The 16,726-nt window shown below is 39.2% G+C and overlaps 1 protein-coding gene across 1 annotated transcript in view; it reads right to left on the minus strand.

The window, feature by feature from the left end:
• Positions 1-16,726, minus strand: part of Mtrex (Mtr4 exosome RNA helicase) — a 55,892-nt gene that overhangs the window by 13,343 nt on the left and 25,823 nt on the right. The window contains exons 15-22 of the mRNA XM_051183071.1: positions 16,524-16,649; positions 14,737-14,887; positions 11,457-11,629; positions 10,889-10,957; positions 10,243-10,371; positions 7,524-7,634; positions 5,460-5,648; positions 3,750-3,913 (exon numbers count right to left, since the gene is read on the minus strand). Of these exons, the coding sequence (XP_051039028.1) occupies positions 3,750-3,913; positions 5,460-5,648; positions 7,524-7,634; positions 10,243-10,371; positions 10,889-10,957; positions 11,457-11,629; positions 14,737-14,887; positions 16,524-16,649 (1,112 nt within the window). The remainder of the gene's footprint in view (positions 1-3,749; positions 3,914-5,459; positions 5,649-7,523; positions 7,635-10,242; positions 10,372-10,888; positions 10,958-11,456; positions 11,630-14,736; positions 14,888-16,523; positions 16,650-16,726) is intronic.

The raw sequence follows: 16,726 nt of genomic DNA on the forward strand, positions 1-16,726 counted from the left end.
CACACATATTCACTCAACCGGCTCTTGACTGTTTACTTTTCTGGCCCAAAGAACTTTTAACTTCTAGTCATTTACAAGTAATGTGTAGGACACAAAACAACATTTTATTAGCGATTATAATTAGAGTTACCCTAAGACTCACATTTGTGCTTGCTGCACTTGACTTTCATGCTGCAAGCAAGTATAGCACGGCAGGTAAGAACCTGGATGCAGCAAACACTGCTCCACCCGGGCATATGTGGTCTGGCTTTCACTGGTGCTGGCTCATTATTTGAGGCTCATCTGTTACATCATCAGGGCATACTATTTTAATAAGGTCATTGCTCTATAACTACAGAACATCCTCATATCTGGATTTATATCTGGATTTACATTCCAAGATAAGACATCTGCTATGACTAGGATGTTTTTCTTCTTTTTGACATTTGACTGCATATAAAGTATTATGGAAAATTCAGTATACAAATCATAAAACATGAAAATCCATCGATATAAGTAATTTTTATTAGAAAGTAAGACGCTTCAGATTTCACCACAAAAACAGTACACAAGTTCTGTCTATTCAACAGTTTCCATTTTTGTTCCCTTAAATTTTTTTTAAATTGGTTCTGGGAGAACATCAGATAATGTAGCTTCACCTCTCTTCCCTACCAATCATCACCAATCCTTTCTGTTCCTAAAAATACATTATATATTTATCATTTTGTTTCATGTGGCAGGGTCTCAAAATCACTGGCCCAGACTAATCTCACATTCATAGTAATCCTGCTTCAGCTTCCCAAGTGCTGGAATAACAGGATCAAGCTACTATGCTCAGCCTGTTTGAGATGCTATTTATATGAATAATTTCACCATTATCCCTGTCTAGGATGCTCTTTGTGTTATGTTCTGAATTGTATAATTACAGAATAACTTTCTTAGCAATTTTTCTCTTTGTTATAGTAGGCAGAAAATGAAAAAAAATTCAAACCTCTGTTCAAAGGAAGCTAGAAGACAGACTATAAAAATAGCAGTATAGAGTTTAGTGTGTGAGGCAGAAGAGGAGCAGGTAACCAAAAACCACCGCTCAGTGGTCTGTGGAACTGCTCTAAGGAGGTTTAGACAGATGCTGCATACGAAACAGGCCTAAGGCAGGCAGACTGGAGAAGCTCAATGAGCACAGCACTGCAGAACATGGGGTAATGCCATAACTGAGAGAGAAAACAGCATCTGTGGGGTGTGGCAAGGCTACAGAGGGCAGCACAACACCACATGAAATTCTGGTGTTTACTCCAAACCAACGGGACCACTGAAAAATGTTTACCAACTACAAAGACACTGCACGACCTGTGCTTTGGAAAAGAACGTGCTGACTGCAATCTACAGAACATGTGGTAACTCTCAAGACCAATAACAACTAGAAGGGGGCAGTGACGTTATGTAGGTAGGAAAAAGTAAGAAAGAGCATGAGGCAGTGCTTTAGAAAGACATGGAGGAAAGATGGAATTTTAGACTGACTGAAAGCTCTTACAAAATTTAAAGAAAATTAATGGACTTTGATATATTGTTATTTCTATAGAAAGTATATCAGACTAAAGTCGATACTCATTATTCCATGATGAAATCTAACTGCATACTTAACTTCTACATTCATCACTCAACTCTAGGTAGGACAAAAAGAACATTATTCCTTTAACAGGAACTCCAGTATATGAATCCTTATTTACAATGTGTACAGACTTTTATCTACAGAGAGGGAAAGCTAAACTATATCACAGGCTGAAGAAAATGAATCAAATCTCAGGAAATCTGTAAATATTTAAAATGAAGACTAGGCCTGGAATTCTGGATTCTTGGCTTTTCTGGGTAGAGACATCATGCCATCCAAATTAACAATGAGCCAACACTGTGCAGTCCCTGCTGAGAGCTTCTGTAGACTGCTGAGTTTCTAGTGCTTACACATAAGCACCATGAAAAAGCCTATACCCGAAATGCTCCAGACCAAACCATTTCCTAAGTCTATGGCTCTCTGGATACATCGCCTTGTACCATGTTGAGGACATTAAAACTAAAAAAGCCTTAATGGGCATTGGTGGCATGCCTTTAATCCCAGCACTCAGGAGGCAGAGGCAGGTGGATCTCTGTGAGTTTGAGGGCACACCGGTCTACGGAGTAAGTTCCAGGGCAGGGTCCAGAGCTACACAGAGAAACATTGTTCTGAAAAGCAAACAGTCTCAAAACCATCCTTTATGCATTGAGAATGAAGGCCATCACAGCATGAACAAAACAAGACAGAGTCGGGAAGAATAATACTGCTTATGACTTTCAAAGGGGACAGTCGGGCTAAGCTTTCTAAGCTCTTTATAGCTTCTAAGGAGGGAAACATTGCTCATGATGGGAAATAACTGATGTCTTTTGAAGATGGATAGAAACTGTGATTTTCTCAGTGGGTCTCAAAAGCCTTTCATCTTCTACAATTGTACAATCCACACAGGCTGCCCTGTGTAGTTGATAACTTCAATGAAAATAAACAATGTAAAACTCAGGTCGCTGCCTCAAGTCCCCATTTTAATTGCTCAATCATCACACGTGGCTAATGAGCACCTGACAACACAATGAAGGTACAGAACACTTCAAACGTAGAAGAGGTCTGGGATAGCTGCTTTCCTAACAAAACACAGAACTGCACGTTTCTGTTTAACCTGGGAGGATTGTGACTCAACTGTCACCCTGAGACTACAACAGAGGCGATGCTGTAGACTCTGAGCTGGGTTACAAAATGCTATCAGAGGACATGACACAATCTCGCCCTCATTTTGGCGTCCTGGGCCTCCATGTTCGCAGAGCCCCCATTCTGAAGGCCATGCCTGAAAGGTGCCCAACTGGCCCATGTGGAGGGGAGAAAGAGGGAAGGAGAGAGTGAGTATGCGCCATCTATTCTAACACTAGTCTCTTTCTCCTAGCATGTCACTTCATGATCATCTCGTTGCCATGGGGATGGGGGTGTGAATATCCTGAGCCAGAACCACGTGACCAAACCATCCTCCAAATGTTGTCTCAGAAAAGAGAGTAAAATAACTATTGTTTGGAACTCTAACAAGATGGTGAAAGATTACCCAAGCTAAGAATAATACAGCTGTTCTCTAGTATCTGTAAGGTTTAAGTCCTGGGATACGCACCTCTCCCCCAGAGGATGCCAACACCTGAGAATGTTCAAGTCATCGCCGTATTACTTACAGCACCTAAGACAGTATGTTAGGTGAACAACTGTACTGTACTGACAGGGGATAGGGACCAGGTAAAAGGACTACACATACACATTTTCTTTTCTGCTAACATAATTTTCTAACTATGAGTAGCTAAATCCCGGGATATAAAATAGAGCCGACACTGTGTTTCTTACGCTTACCCTCAAACTTGAATAAAACCTGCTCACCCCTTTGTGTTCTCTCCTTATGTAAATAAATTAGATTTAGATAAACTAAGATATAATTTGAAATTTATAAGCAAATTATATATAAAGAATCTCAACATACACAAAAAAGTATCCATAGAAAATATAGCAAAAGGCCTATGCTAATTACTGAGATCCATGAGATTTTTCTAATTTCTCAACCCCTTTGTCCAAACTGTATTCAGAATGGAAAGCATGGTAAGACCTTCATATTCAAGACAGCTGTTCCTAACGAGCATTATCCATGAAAGATACAGAGTAGCACTGTCCCTGTGAGATACAGAGTAGCACTTCGAGGTCTCTGCGGACGTCTTACCTGCTTATTTCACAGGCCACACGTCCTTTCATCTCTATGACATCAGAAGACGTGGCAAAGCCTAACCGTCTTAAAACACGCTTTCGACATTTGAGTTCATCCATTTGCAGGACAGTCCTTGCTTTCTTCAGCTCACGCTTTGCAGATTTAATATCTACTGCAATCTAGGGTGTATAAAAGTAAAATCAGTTTAATAATAAACTAAAACAGTGTTTAAGGCGGAAAAGACAAAACACCAAAAAGTAGTTCACAAGGTCACCTGATCTATGCCCTTCTCACTACACATTCAAGACAGCTGTGCTTGCGCAGTAGGGGCTTGCATGCAATTCTAGGAGACGAAGGGTGTATCTGAGAAGTTCTTAAACACTAGCTAAATTGTTAAACAGGTGTGAAGCACAAAATACCCACATAAACACTCAGGTATTAAATACACAGAAATGAATACCTAAAATTGTACCTTCAAGTATAAGGGATTGGATTTTTAAATCTGAGAGTCAGTAAATAATCCATATTTTCTAACTATGGCAAGAGAATGTCCCACAAGAATAAGAAAATAGTCAGTACTCTGAAAAGGGAATTTAAATTCAGAAAAGTTCAGGGATTAAAAAGATGGAATTCGAACCTCTAAAGCATTGTACTGTAAAATTTAACGTTCAATGAAGGAGAAATGCTAAGGTGAGGAGCAACCATGTTTACTCAGATTACTGGTATGCCGGGTTCCAGTGAGTTCCATCAGTCACTGCACTCTTGAGTGGGGGTGGAGTGAGCTCAATAGCAGTAGCGAGGCACATGCTTAGTGTGTGTAAGTAAGCTAGGCCTTGAATTCACTCCCCAGTATGAGACAGGAATTTAATAAATGGAATTTTAAAGCAACTCCTAAGGGCAAATGTGCATTTTACTACTGACAAGGCTGAGACACGAAATTACTAATGTCACAGAATTCTGAGTAATCCCGAGTTTAATTCAGCAATTAATAAACATCCACTGCTATGAATTGATGAAATGTCATAATATTGCATTACAGGAGGCAGTAATTTCTAAGGTTCACTGCAAGTGAACAAGCATGACTATCAAGTCTCTCAGAAAAAAAGAAGTGTTCTAGGATTTCTTTGACTGAGATGCCTGTATGAGCAGAGTTAAATACTGTGGTAAAAACTACAAGAGACATAAACTTAAGTTAGAAAAAGAGCCCAGTATGTAAGACAACTTTATAGTAAGACCATCTGTATCTTGAGCATAATAGTGAATGAGAACCGTAGGCACATTAAGTGAGATAAAACTATTACTAATTCCATTGTTTTCCTTCATGTGGCCACTGACAGTATTTATTTATCACACATGCGAACTCCCCGAATCTCCACAGACTCTGCTGGCCTAGGTCTCTGCGATTTCTGACTTGTGGCAATGGCTGGCAGGCTCTGGTGCTCACTGTTTATTTAAAGACAGCTGGACATTCCCATTTCAGAAGATGAAAACAGGACAGGACAGGACAGTACTCCATCTAATGAAATACACAGCGCTCTACTATAGGAATGGGAGCTGGGAGCTGGAGAAGTTGGCCTGGTGATACAGACTCACTGCTCCTGCAGAGGGCCCATGTTTGGTTCCTCAAAGCCACATGGCAGCTCACAACACCAGGGATCCGACACCCTCCACTGGCAGGCATGTATGTGGGACACAATAGACCTAAAAAAATCATTTCTGCCATACCTGTGCTTTTTTTTCACAGAGTGTATACACAGTTTCCAGATTTGGATCGTTGTGAAGCGGGTGTGAGTACATTCGATGCTCAAAAGCCTCTACTTTCTGAATGACTTTCTTCAGTCCTTCATCTTGAATGCCCATATCATCAATAGGATCCAACAAAGGAACACCATCAGGAAAACGCTTCTGAACTTCCTAAAACAAAACACATAAAACTGATTAGTAAGATTAGACTAAAACACTATTTCCTTCTTTGTTTTTCTATGTCTATGGCCATAAAAAGGACTCTCTATATACTTCCCCACTTAACCTGGAGAGCAATTTCCTATGGCATTTGATTTTGAAAATTCCATTTTTAGGGGAAGGACACAACAGGGTCTTAGTTTGCTGCATAGGTCAGGTTCAAACTCACCATCTTCCTGCTTTGGCCTTTTGAGACACATTCTATGACAGCCTGAAAAGTCCTTTTCATTTGCTATGCTACAACTAATAACCAATAGGCAAAAATCTTAGCATCTTATGTAACTATTTCCTACCACTTATGTGGAAAACTCAATTTTTACATGATTTGGAGGGGTGGGTTATTTCTAGCCAGGGCACGACTAGCTAGAGATCAAACTTTTTTAAAAAGACTCCTTTCACTGACTCAGCTGTAGCTCTTCCTGCCCCTTGAACAGGTGACTGAGAAGACCAGGGGACCAGTCTATCCATACACAGCCAAAACTAGGACTAAGTGAGGCCCTGCTAGATAAGGTCAGAGCGCAGCACGGCCTAGACCAGGGTGTTTCAGCAAGTAAGACAAGCCTGGGAGCTGGCAATTTACCTCCATAAAAAACTCATTCTGATTTAAGTTTAAACAGAAAAGTACAAGCGGACTTATTTCTGAAACAAGGTGAACATTGCCCCTTCCAGACAACAGTAGTATTTTTGCTAACTGAAAAATGATCACGTATTTTTCTGTCCACAGTTATGGTATTATTTTGAATTATTAGAAAAAACGTATTAGAATGCTGTCCTGAATTCTCTCTGTAGACCACACTGGCCTTCCTCTGCCTCCCAAGGGCTGGGAATAAAGGTGTTCACCACCACACATGGCTATATTTCATTTCATTTCCAAGATTTATTTATTTATTGGCTAACAGATTGGTTCGTTAGTTTTTTTGTTTGTTTTGTTTTCCTCTAGGAGTTTTTGTTTGTTTGTTTGTTTGTTTTTTTAGAACAATACAACTCCACTAATTTTTTTTTTAAATTCTCAAGAGGAGAATTCATTTTTAAAGCCTATGGACCACAACTTAAAAGTTTGTACTATAAGGGCTGGAGAGATGGTTCAGCAGATAAAAGCATTTGTTGCTGAGGACCCAGATTCAATTCCTAACAGTCACCACCTGGCAAGCAACTCCCCATTCCTCAGTTCCAGGGGATCCAATCCACCCCCCACCTTCACACGCACAAGGCATATTTGCATACATGCAGGCAAAATACTCAGATAAAAACAAAATTAAAGCAATCTATTTACTGCTGATTTCTCAAATTCTATAGGTCCTTCTCTGTATAGTAAGGTATAATAAATACTAATCAATAGCTTTTAGCAGAAAATTAAAAATTCTGAAAGTTATATTTGTCCCACTGAAAAGAAAGCATTTTAAAATTAATTTTGGTTTTTTGTTGTTGGGGTTTTTTTTGTTTGTTGGGTTTTGTTTTTTTGAGGTGGGGTTTCTCTGTGCAGCCCTAACTGTCATGGAACTAGTTCTATAGACCAGGCTGCCTCAAACCCAGGGAGAACTGCCTCCCGAGGGCTGGGGTTACAGGCATGTGTTTACCACCACCTATTTGAAAATAAAATATCTTAATGAATAAAACAATTCCACTTATTACAGCACAGTGAAGATTAGCGGTGCAGTTTGTGAGTCTCCCCTTGGTAATTGCGCACGGATGCTATACTCAGATCTACAATGCTCATTATTATGTGCTCACAGTTTCTCTGAAATATATGTAAAAGAATTTCAGTCATTTCTAGGTAAATCCCATTTATGTAAGAGCTATACTTGAGCTCTAAACTAACATACATACCTGTATGGATTTTAGAACACTCTGTCTGTTGTCCACAGGCCGGAGGTCTTTTGGGATGTAAAGCCTAACAGTGCTGATGGCAGATAAGAGATGCACCAAAACTGGAACGACCTACAAAGTGTTATGTAAGACTACAATGAATTCCACATTTCCCATTCTTTTATCCATTAAAAGAAGTAGCATTTACAGTATGTCACAGATCAACTGCTTACCAACAAAGCCTAACTCTTAGTAGAGACTAGTATGCAAAAACTACTATAAATCTTAACAAATGGTACATTAAATGAAGACCCTCTCTTCAGAGTCCAACTTAATCATGTTTGTATTCCCATTACTTGGCACTTTTGAAACATATAAAGACATTCTAGCATTACAGATGAATGCCTCTGTGTAAGTGGGTTACAAAGTCCAGGAAAGAACATACAAGTTCCATATGGACTAGAAGGAGATGAAGGAAGTGGGCAGGGGGAGCTCTTTAACGAGAAGGTAACACATTCCCTTAGGAGTCATCTCCCAAAACAAACATCCAAGCTTTCCCACACCATCAAATATGCCATCCTGCTTCACTGACTATTCTCATTCGGAAGGCCTAAGTCCATGTGGAGTGAGGTCAACACTCACACCTGTCTGCATTTAGTCTTCCACGGCCACGATTATACCCATGTCCTCCAAAAGACGTGCATAAGTAAAAAGACGTGAGTCAAGCTCTGGCCCTATTCCACAGGAGCATTGTGATGGCTTAGTACACATTCTAGACTAGTACAACCTATGTTTGAAGTCAGCCTTCAGCTAGCTGCAGGAACCTGAAAAGGCTACCTATCTTTTCCTACATTTCAATTTCCTCGTCCTAAAAATGTGGATAAAATAATGTGTACCTCATTAAATTTTTGAGTTAAGGAAAAGGAACTCCTAAGAATTCCCCAATTAGAAACATGAAAATCTGAGGCCAGAGAAATGGCTCAGTGTGTAAATGGTTCAGCACGGACTGCTCCTGCACAACCTACTGTAACCTAAGCTCCAGGGAACAGAACGCCCTTTTCTATCCTCCACAGGCAACAACTAAATTGGTGCCCACACATACACGTGGACAGTGTACACATAATTAAAAATAAACCTTAAAAAAAAAAAAAAACCAGGAAGTTTTCTAAATAAGGGGCATGTATGCAAGCATGAACCTGCTGAGTTCTATTCCCAGCACCAATGTCAAAGCTGGCAGAGGCAGAAAAGTCACTGGCGTTTCTGGATCAGTGAGAGATGGTCTCCCAGAGTGATTGAGGTGTGTACCCTATACTCACCTACACACACACACACACACACACACACACACACACACACACCTTCACACACGCACACGCATACCCTCCCCCCAATAGGCACTTTAAACAGCCCATGTTTACACCAACTCTGGGGAACAGAATGTTAACCCTAACCCAGAATCACACAGCCCAGTGTCTTGATCATGCATCTTACATTGGACAGATTCTATGACAAACAGCACCTTGCATTTCTCCTAGGGAAGAAGACTAAACTCAGCTTTCAAAGTGTGCACAGCCATCATGTCCCACCACCCTGACTTTACATTCCCGTTCACTTCAGCATCCTTCTATTCAGGGAACTATAAATTAAAATAAATGAAATTTTAAAAGCACCATTAGAAGTAGAGGAAAGACCCTCAGTTTTCATAAGGTTTAATAAAGGCTTCTTCCCTAAAGAGGCTTTTTACTGAATTAAACCTACGGTCCACATGTCGTCTGGTACCAAGTAAAAAAGGTAGGCTTAATAAAACTAGAGCCTATAAAAAAGGAAAGACAGCAATGGCTTCAGCTAAAATGCTAGTACCAGCAGATGAAGGATGGCTACAGGAGTTACTGTCTTGGATATAAGCCACACGTTTAGTAATAAATATAGCTGTAACTAGCGACATCCTCCATGAGAATCGCAGTCTTGAGATGAGTGCCACACAGGTGCTATCTCCATGGCGGTAGCTTCTAAGGTCCTGCCTTCGGGTGTGGTGAACACGCACCAAAGGAGGATTGCTAGCCTCTCTTACAGGCAGGCAGTCAAATCAGTGCAGTAATGCTGGGAAAATATAAAGACATCTTTTGATGGTAGAATTCTGGAGAACAAACTAGAACATTAAAGAACAGAGATGAAAAGGCGGGCAGTATTCAGAGTTATACACTTCTAATCATTAATATTAAATTTCTTTAAACTCTGCCAATTCCACATCCAAAATGACTTATTGATCCAAAAAAACAGTGGCAGATTTTACTTTGTAGAAACCAAGTTTATTATAACAAATATCTCCTAAAAACCTAGTCAATACACCATATTACTTACAAACAAGGAAATTCTAGCATGATGTTAAACTTCAGACACTTGGAATCTCTGTAGCAAGATTTTACTAGGAATTATCTCACTTATACCAATATAAAAACAGAAGATGTACGAGGGACGTATGGACCTCAGTGGCAGAACACTTGCCCCGCATGCACCATGCATAAGCGCTTGAGAGCAAGGCCCAGGACGGGGAGAAAAGCAACAAGTGGGTGTCTCATATGGAAAGTGTCCTTTACGTTAGTTCTTTCTTTTGTCTCTGTCTCTCTATTTTTTCAAATGTCTTACATTTAATTGAAAGCTTACCTGAGTTAGATAACTTTAAGAAAGCTTCTATAATAAATCTGAAGATGATTTATAAATAAATCTGAAGCTCACAAACCTGCATCTCTCCTTTCTCGTCAGGGTTTGCTGGCTTTGCTGCCTCGGTAGCAGAGTTCTTCAGGCTTTCTTTGCTGCAGCGCAGGAGTACTTCCACCACATACAAGGGGTCCAGTTCGCCAGAATTAGGCTAGAAAAGCGCGGTAAAAAAGGGCAAATGTGTTAACTCTGGGCGCTAACATGGTTTGTTTTCTCAAAATTTCTCATATTGCACACACAGCTCAGTTAATGCTTACTTTGTAAGGCTGCCTCTGTATCCCTCTATCCCTCTAAGCAGTACTTGATGGCAAAGCACTGGAGAAACTCAGGTGCTTATTAATTCTAACTTACTATTATGGCCATGAACACCTATGACATCAAATATCACTTGCAACTTTCTAATGAGTAGTGTGTAAAATTAGAAAAGCGACAAAGTCAGTAGTATCATAAATTTATCTCTGTGAAATAAAATATGATCCTGTTAATTTGTTAGAAGAGTGGCTGACCTTGAAATTGAGTTAGCCATGTGTCATGTGCCTGTTATTATTTTTACTATTTAGCTGTAGTAGGCAAAAATCTGATGGACTCAAAGAGGACAAACATAAACTCATGAAATTAGAATCTCTTATTAGAAAATCCCCACATTCTCTTCAGGGTCAAGAGTTTACCTTAACATTTGACTTTTTTGAGAAATTCACCACTACTCCCCAGCCAAAATCATCCCCTTCATTTTTCACCTGAAAATAAAACAAACAAAAATAATGTTTATATCAAATACAGAATTGTAGCCTTCTATATCTAGCTACATTATAGGCTAACAAGATTTTTTTTTTTTTTTAATTTTTCCTAATGCTTTTTAAAGATCACAAGGTGTTAATTCTATAGTAAAACAAAAACACCCAGCACTAGATTTCATCAGCTTTCAGAACTGACACAATAGGAATCTCTCAACTGGAAAACAAATGTTAATCAGAACACTGTTTGTTCCCAAGACTAGTAAGTATCTCATACCTAATCACTTGATACTTAAATTGACTCATGTTTAGACAGCATGTCTTAGTTAGAAAGCTGAAAAGTGTTGCCTAAAAGTCTTCATGTAAACACCTAACTCGGGACAGGTGAAATAACGGATCAATCAATCCTACGGCAGGAAACATTTTACCAATATAAACAGACTTTAATCACAACATTTTAAGACACTGTAATATATAAATATTTTATACCACTATGGCATACCTTTACCAGGCGGCCTGGCTGTAAAAATGGTAAGCAGTACTTTGGTTTGTGAATATATTCCTCAATCTCTTTTCCCAGCTTGGCAAGCTGCTGTCTGATCTTGTAATAGATGACCACATTTTCTTCATTGGGGATCACTATTTTATTATACTGTTCTTCCGAATTCTTGACCTCTGTAAACAGAGCACAGATAAGGCTATGAAAATACTACATAGCTTATATAAATTACAAAGAGACTAGTTTTTCTACTATGATTCTACAGAACACAGCTAGTCACTGAGAGTCTATAGCCATGAGCCTCTGTGCTAAACTGCTGCCTATGACTCTACCCCCTGCTCTGCCTTTCTAGTGGTGAGCCTGCCTCCATAAAGCACTCCATTACATTTTCATTCCAGGGGTAACTTATTTCTGCCATGGTAAAAAACACATCACAGAGAATTTGCCACCATGATATAGTTAAGAACTTTGTAAACATGTATACCCCACCCACTCAAACATTTACAGTTGATTGACGTGTGCTGCTCTTTCACTCTTCAGCTATTACCCAAGGTGCAATATCCACGGACAGCTCATGAGTGGAGCTGCTGCTGCAATTCTCCGCTAACCCTAAGGAACTTTTAAACAATCGTCTACAAATCTAATATTCCAATTTGTGTGCCTTTTTAAGAGTGCTGATCCTAGCGAGCGTGTGAGGCGGTTTTGAACAGTATTTCTCAGCCACGATGCTCAGCATCCCACTATGTACTTTTTATCACTTCTTTATGATTTGCCATTAGTTTATTTATTCATGTTTTGAATAGCTGGGGAATAAACCCAGGGCCTTGCACATGCTAGAAAAATATCCAACCATTAAGCCTCACCCTAGCCCATTTGTCCAATTTTAAACTGAACTGCCTTTTGCTGAGTCCTAACAGTTTATTATACATTCTGGATCAAGATTTTTTAAATTATTATATAGAGGGTTTATAAATATTTATCACACTTCTACCTTCTCCATAGTTTCAAGAATAAGCTTTTACTTTTGTTGAAATACAATTTATTCATGTATGTATTTTGTCCATACTTTTGGTAGCATATCTAAGAAATCATTGTGCTTATGTTATCTATGTTGTTTGAGTTCCAGGACTGGCTCCAAAGTTATACAGAGAAACCCAGTCTTAAAATAAAAAAGGAAAAAACCAAAATCTGTGGTACCCACGACAGGCATTCCGGTAACCCCAGTGTTACAGATGGATCCTGGGGGTTTGCTGGTTGGACAGGCTAGCCAAAAATGACAAATCTTGTCTGAAAAATAAGGTAGGGCCAGCAAGATGATCCAGCAGATAAAGGTGTATGACTCTAATTCTGATGCATCCAACTTCAATTCCCTGCATGGGACCCACACTGTGGGGGTGAGAACTGACTTGTATGAGTTGTCCTCTGCCTCTGACCTCCATATGTATGCCAGGACATGTGTACTCCACTCCCAAAACAAATAAAGTAATGGGGGGGGGGATTTTAAAAAAAATGTAGAGGGCTAAGGAGACAGTTCAAGTTTAGATTGAGGAAGGCCACGCATGCCTGTAACCCAGTGATATGGGAGAGAAAGAGAAAGATCTTTTGGGCTGATGGCCATTGGCACAGCAAACAGTAGTGTTCCAGGTTCAGTGAAAGAGCCTGTCTCAGGGAACAAAGTTAAGAGTGCTAAGGGGAAGACACACGATGCCCACCTCTGCCCCCACATATGCACATATGTACAAATACACGCACACACCAAAAAACAAGAAAGGTGTATAATACAAGCCACTCATTGCTAACTTTGGGCTCCATGTGCATACATAAAGGCAAGTACACCCTTCACACAGATGCACCCATGCATTATCTCACACCTACAAATCTGAAATAAATCCACAGGAGATACCAGACAAACTGGAGTCATTAAGAAGTTTTATGAGAGCAGAGCTTGTAGTTCAGTGATATCTTGTCAAGTATTCACAAGGCCCTAGGCTGGATAAGTATGGCACAGGCCTTTGATCCCAGCACTCAGGAGGCAGAGGCAGGTGGGTCTCTGTGAGTTCAAGGCCAGCCTGGTCTACAAAGAGTTCTGGGACAGGCTCCAAAGATACACAGAGAAACCCTGTCTCGAAAAATAAACAACAAACAAACAAATAACAAAACAAAAACAAAAAAAAAAAAAAAAAAAAAGGAGAGAGAATGAACTTGTTTTAATGTTCTAAGTAAATTTACCTCTCTAAGGCTGGCACATTATACTTCATCTAAATCTGGGTTACCTTAAAAAACAGTATGAATATGCTCTAACAGTGATAGAAAGAAATCTCTAACTTCCTTTTATTAAATCATTGAGCATTTATAAAACAATACTATGTACTTTTAAAAGTAAAATTTTCATTTGAAAGTTAGAATTAAAATTTCAAAGGCCAGAATGACCTAGGAAAGATAAAGCACTTAACAGTTATGTGTAGGGCATGTAATGAACAATACCAATTTTAAGCACCACAATTAGTATAAAAGTGCATGTTAAGAAAGCAAGATTCAGAAACTATAAAACAGGAATGTGAAGCTGCTCTATTCAAACCCAAATTAAAGCACTGTATTTTCTCTAATCATTCACAAGGCTACAGCTTTATTTTCATGTGTGTGCACACTGCGTGTGCTTGTGTGTGTGCATGCATGTGTTTCAAAGCCAGAGTCTGATGCGGCCTCCTCTAACGCTCTCCACTTTTAATGGAGTTCACCAATTACAGCTAGACAGGTTGGCCAATGAATATTAGGGATCCTCCTGCCTCTGACTCCATCCAGTACTAGGGTTACAATCATGTGCCACCACAATTAAAACAGAAGCAGAAACAAAAACTCCATGGATGCTGGGATCCAAATTTAAGTGCCCAGAGTGTACAGTAGGCATTCTACTGACTGAACCATCTGCCCAGCATGCTAGAACATTCTCCTTGTGAGACATCAAGACCAATATATTCATCTTATATATAAAATTTTATGTTGAGCTTTTTGTTACATGATTATTCAAGGACATAAATTTTGAATGAAACATATTAAAATCACAAATTACACTGTGGTTGATCCAACTAGCAACAAGTTATCTTGTTAGAATTGTCTACATTTATTTTGAATGTTTCAAGCTATAAACCCAGAATACAGTTCTACATTCTTTATCTTAATGGCCAACATTTCTAAAAGAAAACAACAGGAACAAGAAAAAGACCCCAGGTGATGAAAACAGCCTGTGCAGTCAGGGCACTTAAACGGAGAAATTTGCACTTACTCTCCACCACTCCTGGAATCGCTCTATAATGCTGAAACTGGTAGAAGGACTTTTCCAGCATGTACTCGGGATTAATTTCTTCTACTCGTAGTAAATTCAAAACCATATTATAGGTCAGATGGAAGGCACTATTCAGGGGATCAGCTGAGCCCTTAAAAAAAAAAAAAGCATGACAATTTTGTACATTTCTGAAATAAATTTTCACAAGACCTTTGATACGCTTAATAATTTATCCTATACTAACAAATACAATTCTTTTTGTTCACTGAAGCAAAGCGGTAACATGGTTAATCTCTTTAAAAGTAAAGGGTAAATAAAATCAGTAAGGATATAGTGGTTCAGAGACTATGCAAAATATTCTTAGCTCTTTCTCCTTCCAAGCATAAAGCAGGACTGCCTTTTGTTCTCCCAGTGGGTAGGATCAATAAATGTGGCAGAAAATGGCAAGTCTCCCCCTGATCATGTGTTTAGCTGCTGGTAGGAAAAGCTACAGTCTCCTTCCTGGCATGGAGCCTGGCAATGCTGATGCTCCGTCTTGAAGGATGCTCAGTGGAATCTGTTCTAACAACCTGTGATAAGCATGGACCCAGTCAGAGACATAAGCCTTAGGTTACTAGGGCTGAGGTTAGTGACTGCAGCATGACCTGGCATGAAGTGACAAAATATACTAATATTTCAAAGTGGTTATCTGGATAAAACTATACACTGGAAATTTGTGGCATAAAGCTGCTAACATATTTCCCACATTACAGATCTTTCTCTATACTTCAGGAAACCCTTTCACCTCCAAAATATGGCTGTTACCAAGAAGATACTATTTTGTTGTAGATTTTTTACTACAGAAAGCTGTTAGCTTGCCCTGAAGTTTTCATTCAAAACTGGCCTCAACATCTAAGCTTATATTTGTAGCAGTGGCTCTTGAGAATTTTTTTGTTTTTTTTTTTTTTGTCTATAAAATACCTTGCAAGTGTTAAAGGCAGCTGAACAGCCATATAGAAGAATCATTAAAATTTTTGGATTCTTTCCTCACCTCATTAATCCACTTCCATTTTTGGGAATGCCTTTTCCTTTCTTAGTAAGTGGTCTCTAGTTCTATCCTACAACTAACTTTTTCTCAGCAATTCTCATGGTTGCTGCCAGAATCTTCATACAACATGAAGAGTGAGCATTTTTCTTTAAAACTCTCATAAAATAACAAGTTTTTAAAAAGATTAACTCCTTAGAAGATGCATGCTGAAACACAAGTGTCATTATGTCACACTGCTCTAAGGTGGTATAATAAATTGAATAAATGCTGTGAGAGTACTTAGGGGGCTAACTAACTGGAACTTCAGAACTTTAAATGGATGAAGTGTTCCTAAATTCAAACAAACAGACAAGAGCTGACCTTCACTAGCTTCCAAACTCTGATTTTATCTACTTTCTTTTAAAAGAAGGCTCCAAATAGGTAAAGTTAACAGGAAACCTAGATTCATGGCAAAAAATAAGGTTTAAGACAACTTCAACTACTTTGGAATCCTGCAAATGGATCCTGCCTGTAATCTAGCACTTAAGAAATGGAGACAGGAGGATCGGGGTGAGTTTGAAGCCAATTTAAGACTGAGGGAGAGCTAGACTTCATCAGATCCTGCCTAAACTAAAACAAAAATCCCAGATTATCCACAATTCACTATGAATGCCAGCTAGATGGCTCGCAGAGAACTGTGTTTGCCATAGCCCTTAAGACCTACTTCAATCCCTAGGATACACGTGGTGGAAGAAACTGTATTCCCAGAACAGACTCTTACCTTAAGTAGTTGTTTTCCGATCGTTGGGCTCATCTTCTCATCTACCATAAGAATCACAATGCCTCTGTCATCCATTCCCCTCCTCCCAGCGCGGCCAGACATCTGGATGTACTCACCAGAGGAGATCTGAATATGAGAACATTTCCAAGTTTAGGACAACACTTTCAAATGTGCTTAAAAAAATATAACCAGATATTTTCTCT

The sequence above is a fragment of the Phodopus roborovskii genome, unplaced genomic scaffold (assembly GCF_943737965.1).
Source record: "Phodopus roborovskii unplaced genomic scaffold, PHOROB, whole genome shotgun sequence".
NCBI lineage: Eukaryota > Metazoa > Chordata > Mammalia > Rodentia > Cricetidae > Phodopus > Phodopus roborovskii.